The 11,384-nt window shown below is 38.7% G+C and overlaps 1 protein-coding gene across 2 annotated transcripts in view; it reads right to left on the bottom strand.

Annotated features, from left to right (window-relative positions):
• Window positions 1–369: 369 nt before the first annotated feature.
• PPARGC1A (PPARG coactivator 1 alpha) overlaps window positions 370–11,384 on the bottom strand; it is a 505,574-nt gene continuing 494,559 nt past the window's right edge. For both annotated transcript variants that reach the window (XM_032795540.2, XM_032795541.2), the window contains exons 11-13: window positions 8,879–9,000; window positions 8,371–8,522; window positions 370–3,483 (exon numbers count right to left, since the gene is read on the bottom strand). In XM_032795540.2, coding sequence (XP_032651431.1) covers window positions 3,380–3,483; window positions 8,371–8,522; window positions 8,879–9,000 — 378 coding nt within the window. In that variant the 3' untranslated portion in view covers window positions 370–3,379. The remainder of the gene's footprint in view (window positions 3,484–8,370; window positions 8,523–8,878; window positions 9,001–11,384) is intronic.

Here is an 11,384-nt window from a genome sequence, read left to right as displayed (position 1 = left end):
TTTTCCCTATTCAGCATAGTTCAACCAATAGCTTTACACTTTCACCTACTGTACAAATTTTACAGTAGCTCCATCAGATCAGTGGTTCACATTATTGAAAATATCTGTCATATAGGTACAAATTTAGAATCATCACATTATATTACATGGCTATTCTAGATCATTTATAGATCAGATCTTATACTACAGTGATTGAAGTTCTCATTACAGCCATCAAAAAGGACACATAATCATTACCTACTGTAAGCTTACATCTAAAGAGATGAAAAGAAGGCTTTCTTTTTTCAGCTGACCCAACTATTATACCCTAGTAACACAAAAACTTTTCTCTCCATGCTGTTATCGGCACTGGCAACCCAATTGTTCACACAGATTGAGAATCCTCCCCCACCCCCCCAATTTTAGGCTCCTTCTGTTTGGATTCAGATCAATTTGTGTTATGTAGGAATTACTTTGTTACATCTCTAGAAAAGACCATAGTTCCTAAGTATCAGTTCTGTTACCAGTATTGCAGATGTGGTACTTACCACAGCATGGAAGCAACGGTACAATCTTCATCTAAAAGACATACAGATCTATACTGCAGTTTGCCTCTAGTGATGATGTGATACATGTGCTAATTTGAAATGTTCTCTTAAAAAAAATCCCTAACTTTACATTTTGATGGGCTAACCACAGTGTCTACAAAAGATACAAATAGCTTTATTCAGATTATTCAGAGATCCTACTTCTACGTTAATTTCATATGCAATCTGTAAGTCCACGGAGGAAAGCCATCTTCAAGAAAAGAATATTTGTCAGGCCAGTGAAAAAAAAATTGAACTGTGGTATAATGTCTGTTGGGGGGAGGGGAGGGAAGAGGAAGAAAAAAGCACACTATTTGTTCATCTCAGCAATCCAGGGCAAAAGAGAACATATTTAAAATGTAATCACAGGAATTTAAAGGCAAAATAGGTAATGCATCTGGTCCTTGAACACATAATATGATATACTAAATATTGATTTCTAAAAAATAATTTATTGCTTTTAATAGTCTTTTCTTTACAACAGAAGATACTCAAAGTCCAGAAAGGAAAACTGTAAACTTTAGTTTGGCATTCACACAATCAAAGTTAAAATACCTGCATTTTAACCTACAGAGCAACAGCAAGAATTATGCAGATTAAAGGATGTTACAATTGTAACACTGAACCTGTGAAAAAGTTCTCTTTTTTTATTGCTATCTATCTACTTAGAAATAAGAAGCCAAAAAATCAAGCAAGCATCCAACAAGACAGACAGTGGAATCTCTCAGAACACAATATGCTGGCGATAAAATGAATGCAGCTATCAAAATCAGCTGCACTGGCTTGGGGGCAAAATCAGTTTTCTAAGAGTCGAGGTGAAAAGGGAGATTAAATAGGTAAGCGTGCCATATCTTTAAAAGAAGTCATGAATGCCAAACAGTAATAGAATACCAATCTATAAACTTACAAGCGGACTCCAAACTTCACTGATTCAGTCTAGAAGCTCCAAGTTCAGATGAAATCCTGATATTCAGAATGGTAGTTTTTTTTCCTGAAGTTTCTATTTAATTTAGCAGAAGCAATTTCATCAACAATGTCATGGACACATCTGAGGCCATGGTAGTGCATAGTAACAAAAACACTGCTCCTGCAAAAGCTGAATTTTCCAAATGAAGCACTTACTCCAACCTGACAAGTGTCATGCATCCTAGGTACAAAATTTCCACTGGCCTTTTTATTATTTTAGTCGTCTCATAATTTATAATAAATATGTTAATTGCAACTGATAAATATGTCTCTTTAGTAAACAAAGGAATGAAGGATCAGTATTTATACAGGATGCATAACTGTAAAAAATATAGATAAATAGCATCAAGCTCTGCCAATGAAAAGATTACTGGCTTCAATAACAGTGCTTAGACACACAAAATTATTGTAAAAATCATACCGTGCTTAGTACCTCAGCATTTTTTTATCAAATTAAAATCACAAAAATTAAAACAAAACAGCATTTTAAAAAGATTTTTGACTTCTAGTTCCAAAACTACTGTTGATACATAAAATAAAAACATTTCTTAATGATTACCCATTTAAGAGATTTTACATAAAATTATGATATCACCTAGAAAATTTTAGATGAGAAAATTTCATTCCCCTAACAAATTCAGTGTATAAAACAGCAAAAGAAAAACAAACAATGAGAAAAATGTGGAAAATATTGCAGAAGTGGTTAATTCCTTTTGGGCTTGGATAGTTTTTGACAAAATTCTTGACAAAATTCTTAGATAAGATCACCACAGAAGGGATGAATATGTGTAAAGCATTGATATTTTTGCACTCAACACACACACACACACGCACACTTTTCTCTTTGTTACAATCAAATATATAGAAGCATAAGTTCAGCTTTCTAAATATGTTAGTGTACAATAATAGTTTCACTTCATATAATTACATTTGAATATTCTTGATTAAGAAAAATTTAGCAGTTTTTGAAAAGAAGGCTGCATTTACAGTGCATAGCTATAACCAAAAAAGAACGTTGTCATACAGTATGTACACAAAATAAAAATACTCTCATTTCACATCAGTAAATACTCAACTACATTAGAGAATGTAGCAAAAAAGCTATCTGTACACATCGCTCCCCCAGATAGTTATACCCAGCTCTCATTAGTAATACAACACCATGTCCGCTCATCAGAATAAAATTGCTGAACAAGCTGCACATTTGACCATTAACAAGGCTTTGAAAATTTCATTGTGGAACATCAACAGTTTGGACATTTACATGGGTGTCAGAATTAAAAGATGAAACTTCAAAATGTTAGGCAAGGTTTAGCCTTTCATTTTCTCCTCCATCAGAAAAACAAAATAAAAGGACAGTCAGCTTCTAGGACCTGTGGTTTCTTCTGGATTGTCATATTATCATTGTGTTGTGGGAAGAAGCGCCTTTTTAAAGAAATGCAGCGTCTGATTCCCAGACATCAGCAGCTGTAGTTCTCAGTTTGATTTTTGTTTTGTTAAAATGTGATATGTACACATTTTGAAGTTCTACATTTTAAGTGTAACTCTGTGGAACTGCTGCCATTTCAAGGGGTTTGCACTTGCACTCTCTATGAACATCAGAACCCCCCACCGCCAATCAATCCCAGGAAAGTAAAGCTGACACCCATGGATATACATGTGCTTCCTGGATATCCATTTTGCCTCTTCACTCTTCGAGCAGCTGTGTTCATGTAAACCATGTTTTTGTACAGAGAGTGTAAAGTAGGAGAAATTCCTAAGTATGACTTCTAAATTGTCCATTATTGAAGGACATGATGTCCGTGAGGTATTCGCCATCCCTCCATTATCCTCAGCTGTGATGCATGTTACCTGCGCAGGCTTCGCTGTGCCTCTTTAAGTAAACTATCAAAATCCATGGAGTCATATTTGCTCTTAGTGGAAGCAGGATCAAAATCATCTGAGTTTGAGTCTGAAACCAAGAGATGCAGAGGTGAGCTAAGAGGTCTCGCAAATTTTATTGACACTTCCCTCCCCCTCCCCATATAATAATGCTTCTAAGGCTTGCAGTTTGCTCTTCATATCTGTTTGAATCACTAGCATTATGGAAACAACAAGGATCAGTGAGCAAATTCACATGTCCCTGTAATATGACAGGGCACTAGAATCAAGACTTTGGGTAGTGGAGACGCTTTGTGTAAGAAAGGGGCTTTCTAATAAAATCATAGCTGGAAGAAAGGCAGTTTAAAACCATGGATAAAGGGCTCTGCAGAAAGGCAGTGGATAGAACAATGAACTGGGACTCAGACGTTCTGGATTCTATTTCTGACTTGGCAACTGTCCTGCTAGGGGACAAGTCACTTCACCTTCCTGTATTTTTTCTATTTAGACTGTCAGCTCTTTAGGGCAAGGACTATGGCTTTGTACAGAACATAAAAATGGCCTTACTGGGTCAGACCGAAGGTCCATCTAGTCCAGTATCCTGTCTCCCAACAGTGGCCAATGCCAGCTGCTACAAAGGGAATGAACATAATAGGGAAATTATTGAGTGATCCATCTCCAGTCATTCATTCCCAGCAACTGGCATTAGCGACCCTCAGTTGGGATCTCTAGATGCTACTGTAATACAAATGATAAATAAAAATGTGGTTCTCAAACTGATTTGATTGGGCCCCCCTTCTTTGGGTCTGTAGTCATTTATGGTCTTCCCCCCAAATACACATACCAACACCCAGCTCTGAAGGCAGAGTGGAGAGCAGCGGCTGCTGGCCAGGCACTCAGCTCTGAAGGCAGCGTTGTGCCAGCAGCAGCGCAGAAGTAACAGTGGCAATGTGAAAAGTGATATTTGTCAATCACTTTTCACAGCAAACTTAGTGTGGAAGGAAAGTCTGAGGTCTGTCGCCTCTAGGTGAGGGATTGAGTGGGGAGGGAAGGACAGCCTGAGCTCAGGTGACAGGACTCTTGCTGTCAGCCCCAGGTTGGTGGGGCCCCCGCTGTTCCTTTTATCCTTGCCTCCTGGGTGTGCCCGGACCTTCAGCATGAGCCACCCATGGCTGACAGCGAGAGCTCTTCAAAAAAAAAAAAAAAAAAAAGTACACAGCTCGCACATATCTTGACACATTTCCACGCCTCCCTTCAGAGGCCTGCCCCATAGTTTGAGAACTGCTGGTCTATACTATTATGTCCATCACTTTTTCAAGACTATGATACATTTTAAACAACATATGCCTTGTGAGGTATCATTTGAAGTGTCATAATCACTGAACATTATTGTCCTGGTAAAATATGTGTATCAACATTATATGTGAAGTTATAAGATTCTATTATGTATCCTTGCTGTAACATGCTCCAAGTTTTTAAAAAAGCAGGCCCAAATCAGCTTTTCAGAGACAAAGACACACAGACACCACAGTCAGATGTTAAAAAACTATCTGCAGACATTCTCCAGCAACGGGAAGGTGTAAAAAAAGAAATTTACATTTCATCATAGGGACAGTTCATACCTCTCTCCTCCTTCATCTCTGCTCATGACATCAACAGCTGTCAAAGAACTGAACTAAGGGGGAAGGGTCCCAGGCTGAAAGGAGACCCACCCAGCGAATGGTGAGGCAAAACCATTTGCTTTTAAGTTCTCTTAGTTTAAGTTAAGTATCAGCTTGTGATTTACACTTTTATTTTCTTTTGTAACCAATCCTGAGTTTTATGTATCATCCCTTGTAACCACTTAGTTTATAAATTTATTTTTTTGTTTTATCCTAACAAGTGTGTTTGGATTAAAATGTGTGGGAAACTCCATTTGGGATAACAAGGCTGGTGCATTATCATTTTCCTTTGATGAAATGACAGACTTCCTAAGAGCTTGTACTATTCAGAAGGGAACTGAACAGTAGAAGCAGCACATTTCTGGGAGAACAAGGCTGGGACTAAGAATTTGAGGGTGTCACCCTGTATGTAATTCATGAGCGACTGCTCAGAGTGTTCATGCATTTAGCTGGGAGTGTATTTGCATGCTGAAGGCTGTGTGAGCAGGCCAGGAGTGGATGTTCTGACAGCAAAATAGTGTAAAAGGCATCTCAGGCTAGAGAGTTAAGGAGACACAGCTGTTCAACAATCCAGATTATGATGATTAAACAAATATTAAGTTTGTGTTTTGGAAGTAACCTACCCACTGTGCCCGAGATTGCGCAATCACTCAAACATGTAACTCTAGTCATGTGAATTCAGTGAGGCCACTCTCTTGTAGGAAAAGTTATGTATGTAATGATATGAATGTAATGCAGAAGTGAGACCATAGTACATTGATGAGGTTGCAGCCATTTCATTTCAGACACATCACTATTTAATACTGACTATTCCTGGTTTTTGTGTTTGTGCTACACTACATATATGATAGTCATTCTTAACACCTGAGGTTGAATCATGAGATATGTTTGCATTGAATACACAATGCACATTACAAGTTCTTCTGACTTTGAGATTAGGCCTCATCATGGAAATGCTAAACTTCTGGCCACTTCAAAAGCAGGTCCCAGTATTTTTTTTGATGCTGTTGATCTTTAGATCAGACATTCAACCCATTGCTGATTAATTGCCTCTGCCCTTATACGGACTCATGAAGTTAAAAGTTCACTCCATCATTTCCCTATATCTGATACACAGTCTGTGAAATTCAGAGAGGGCAATCTGAAGTGGAGAGAGGCACAGGCTGTCAGCAATACAAAGCAAAGATGTTCAGGTCAGAAATACTTTGAGGATCCCACTCAACAGAGAAAGATCTTGAAGGGCTCACAGCCAATGATGAATAATGTTCAAGAGGGCCCCGTCAGGAAGCTTATTTTAAGCCCCAGATGTATTGAGATACTAGATACACCCCTGGCTTCATCACTGCAGAAGATATGTCAAACCAAGTCAAGACTTCAATCTGTCTTTGCTGTTTTTATCAGCCAACATTTGAACAAATGACTTGCCACCTTTTATATTTTCATCATCAGTCCCATATCTCTTCAGCAGTCAGCTGCCTTTTCCCAGCTTTACACTATCTATTTAGCAAGTGAAGTGAATTATAGCATATTCATTGTGAACAATGCATATCACTTTTATCATTTACTCTGAGAAGACATCAATTGGTTAGAAAAAAATATATTTGTATTCACTTCTTGCTTTACACAAAGCCAAGGGCAGTGCATATAAGATTTCACTAGCCCTGTGTTACAGGGTTATGCAGAGATTTTAATGATTGTGGTCATTAATTCATTAAAACACAATAACCAGTTAATGAAGGTACTGTAATAACATTTCCCTTGGTATTTTAGTCAGAAAAGAATATCTGCTATACCTTAATTCTATTTAGACAGGTACTAGCTAAGGTTTAATATTTAGTGAATAATCCGCATTTTAAAAGGTCATTAAAATAGGATCAAGTATCAGAGGGGTAGCCATGTTAGTCTGGAACTGTAAAAGCAGCAAAGAGTACTGTGGCACCTTATAGACTAACAGAAGTTTTGGAGCATGAACACGAGTATTCACCCACGAAAGCTCATGCTCCAAAACTTCTGTTAGTCTATAAGGTGCCACAGGACTCTTTGCTGCTATTAAAATAGGATGTATGTATGATGAACGTATGCATGATAACATATTAAGAGCCAATTTTCAGGTGGATCATATGGCCTCTATATGTGCACACACAAACACCTGAGTGCAGGCTGTAAAAAATTAACACCTGCACACACACTTTAAACAGTCTTGCCTGCAGGAAGCAGCACTGGATGAGCACATCCTGCTCTCCTGGCCAAGGCCTGAGTCACAGTCTGAACAGAGGAGTAAGCTGAGTCTTACACCCAGCATGTTCCAATATCAGGAAGGGCTGTGACAATTTAGCCTTAAGTGCTTGCAATTAGAGACAATCACAGGAACAGTGAACACCAAGGGAGTGGGTAAATTCTCCATCAATTGGAGTCCTTAAATCAAGATTGGATGTTGTTGTAAAAGAGATGCTCTAGTTCCCTTACAAGCTTGGGCTCAATGCAGGAATCATAGGGTGAAATCTATGGCCTGCGTTATACAAGGGGTCAGAATGGATGATCATAATGGTCCTTCCTGGCTTTAAAATCTATGGGCATGTCTATACTGCAATACAACACTCATAGCGGGCCTGGTTCAGCTGATTTGGGCTCGTGGGGCTTAGCCTGAAGGGCTATAATACTGCAGTGTAGATGTTTGGGCTTGGGCTGCAGTCTGGAATCCCCAGCTCCAGCACAAACCCAAATGTCTACCCTGCAATTTTATAGCTCCACGAGCCCAAGTTAGCTGACATGGGCCAGCTGTGGCTGTTTTATTGCAGGGTAGATATACCCTATGAGTCTGTAGTCCTTGTCTCCAGCTGGTTCTACATAACTAGCACCTAAATATATGAAAGGGCAAAAATCATGATGAAGTTTATTTTGTTGGGGACTCTACCGTTACCTCTATTTATGGATCATATAAATACATCCGATATCAGCACCAAGAAGTTATAATGTTACAGAGAATAATAATGTATGCAGAAAGTTTTCCAAGTATTGTCATTTCGCCAAGGCAATATTTTCACCAATAGGGTCCATTGATTTCCATACCGATATAGATAAATTGCAAATGAATGGTACATAAACTCTATGAAAGCCTGCTACTCAGCCATAAGACAAAGTTGTAGTTTTTAAACTTGTTTTCATCAAATAAGCAGAAACCATTTGCCTTTAAAAAAACAGCAACACTTAAATACAATACCTACGAACAAAACCAAACCCTGGATAGCCCTGGATTATGAGTTTTATTTTGATCTCTATATCAAGTACTCACATTTCATGTACAGCAAAATACTTACCTAGGTCTGCATAGTTAGACTTGCAAAATTGCTTGCGTCCACAAAAGTACAACTCAAAGTCAGGTTCATTTGATCTGCGTAAAGTGTATCCATTTTCGAGAGCAGCAAACGCATCACAAGTATAGCGGTAGGTGATGAAACCATAGCTGTCTCTGTAATTGAAAAACACAATTGGGAAGAAAAGTTAAAAAGCGTTAATGCACATCAATGTAACCCATTCCTGAAAGCAGGAACATACTGGTGCTACTGTAGTGCAAATGACAAAGCTACCGCATCCATTTATCAGCATGATTGGCCTGTCATGCAGCTAAATACTTATTTCTGGGACAGGAAATCTCAACTAGCAACATTAATAAATAAGGCTGAAAGAAAATAAATAAGGTTTTGAACTCAGTATGTCATCTGTCACAGCACTTACACTGGTAACGACCCTACCGGTGATCTTACTGTCATACTTTTTTTTACATAGGGCAGCTTCTAAACAAGAAATAGCCTTGAAAGTTCTTACCCATCATCCCGCAGATGTACTGTACACTCCTCAATTTCACCAAAAACTTCAAACCGGTCCCTCAGTTCTGTTTGGGTGGTATCAGCTCTGATTTTACCCACATACATCACACGATGTTCTTCCTGTGGAGACGGGGAAAGGAAGAAGAGGGACTTTTTATGATAGGTGCAGTACAGATGATATATATTTACATATATAGGGGTGTGTTGGGGCTGCATAATGATGGTAGTATAGTTACAGGTGGAAAAGGCCTACTAGATCCATCCCCCTGCTAATGGCAATATTGTTCTCTGAGGAAGGACATAGTAGATATTTAAATGGTATTATTACATGCGACAGGTAGCGTGGTCCAGGGGATAGTGCCACAAATTAGGAGTCAGGAGACCTGGATGCTTCTATTACTGTCTAGGCCACTGTCCGTTACGTGACATGGAACAGCTGCTCCACTCCAGTCCTCTGTCTGTCTGTCCATTTAGACTGTAAGCTCTTTAGGGCAGGGACTGTCTCTTAGTATGTGTCTGAACAACACCAAGCACAGTGGGGACCCAATCTCAGTTGGGGGCAAGCGTAATAAAACTAATAAATAACAATCATAGCAATAATAAAAATACATTCTAGACGCGTACACAGCAGACCTAAGTAAGGGCCAGTCGGCATTGCCACCATAATCTAGTTTTTAGTGATTTATAACCTCAAAATGAAAGAAGACCTGTTCTCAGCCTGAGACTAGAGACAATTTCTAATTACATGAGTGGTTTCTTTGAGGAAGCAAAATAACACATTTCTAATAGTTACAGTTACATTTTTGGTTTATTAGTAAAAATGTTGAAACATTCTTATTCAATTGTGCAATTTTGCAGGCACTAACGCTGACTGGTATGTTGTTATTTTGTACTTGGAATAAACATATTTTCAAATAGTCCAAACTCCAGCCATAGCTCCACATTATACCCCCGCAAGCAAAAATCCATGACAGAGTGGCAAAACCTAGGAAACTCTGGGAGTTTCACTTGATGGATTTTCTGACTAACGCTTCACTCAGGCAGCACAGTTCTTTGAAGAACTCTTGTAGTGTCTAGCAGCCCCACTTATGGACCAGGACCCCAATGTGCCAGGTGCTGTTCAGACACAGAAAAGATGATCCCTGCTCCACAGAGCTTACAATCTAAGCTTAAGACATGATAAAAAAGATGGCTATAGATAGATAGATGGAAACACTATTTGTCCAGCAAGATAGGTCATGGTCTCTCCACATCAGTAGCCTAACCACTGTCACATTTTTGGTTTTTCCCACCCACATGTATGTCCAGTATCCTGTCTCAGAGCCAATTCTCTGCTACAGAATGGCACAGCTCTACTAGTTAATGGAACACCACCAATTTACACTAGTAGAGAATTTGACAGCAACACAGCACAAAGAAATTAATGCAACTAAGAGAAGCATTAACTTGCACACAGATAACCATGGGATTATGAGGGAGACACTCTACGAACAGCAGCTGTTTCTTGGTCCTATCCTCAACCTCTAACTCCAAGATGTCCAACCCAGATCCATGGTTAGGCAGAAGTTGGAGGAGTGAACAGAGGGTTTTCTGTTAACTACAAGGGATTTGAGAAGCGTGCAGCAGAGGTCAGCACTCCAACCTCCTTCCTCTTCTCTCTGCTTGCTTTCAGTATGACTGGGCATGAGGAAGCACAGACCTTCCCTCCGCATCCTGCCACAGACTTTAAAAACAGTAAAGACTGCATATGCACAATAATTACTTTCCAGACTGTCTTACCAAAAACAGGATGTAACCGCACTGAACCACTTGATAAGAAACAATTCTACTGACACTAAATATTGAACCTAAATGACTGGCCAGATGGAGTATAACATAACAAATCAAACTGACTAATGCACATCATCTGAGATACTACATTTTGACTGAAAAAACAAAGTATCACACATGGATGCTGAGATTGTTATATAACAATGTGATGGAAATAACTGTTTCACACACTTCTGTGAGACTGAGTAAGGATGTGTGTGCAGGGTTTTTTGTTTGCTTGTTTTTTGCCCTTTTATCTTTAAGATAATTGTAAAATACCAAAACTGAACAATTAAAAAAAATCTTGCTAATGTATCATAAAGGGAATAAGTTAAAACTACAAAATTAAGGAAATTCAAATGTAAAGCTGAAATGTACCATATGCCCTACAATATGTAGGCACAACAAGATGTTCTCATTAACTGTTTGTTTAAAGGGAGTGCCATGATGTCTAAGTATTAGCGAGAATAGGGCTCATTTCAGCACTGACATTGGCTTGGCTGGCTTTTGTTGATTTAATTGTGATTATAGGGAGATTATTTGTAATCTCCTCTCATAAAGACATACACCTTTAATAACAGGAGCTACACAAGCATAACAAGATTACAACATACTCCTTTTGTTTTATAAAAAGTAACACACACAAGTCTGTATGTACACATTAAATATGCCCTTTATTGCACTTGTTATAGTTG

Source organism: Chelonoidis abingdonii, chromosome 5, assembly GCF_003597395.2.
Source record: "Chelonoidis abingdonii isolate Lonesome George chromosome 5, CheloAbing_2.0, whole genome shotgun sequence".
Lineage (NCBI taxonomy): Eukaryota > Metazoa > Chordata > Testudines > Testudinidae > Chelonoidis > Chelonoidis abingdonii.
Note: the sequence above shows the minus strand (reverse complement) of the source record. Positions and strands in the feature narration are given on the sequence as shown.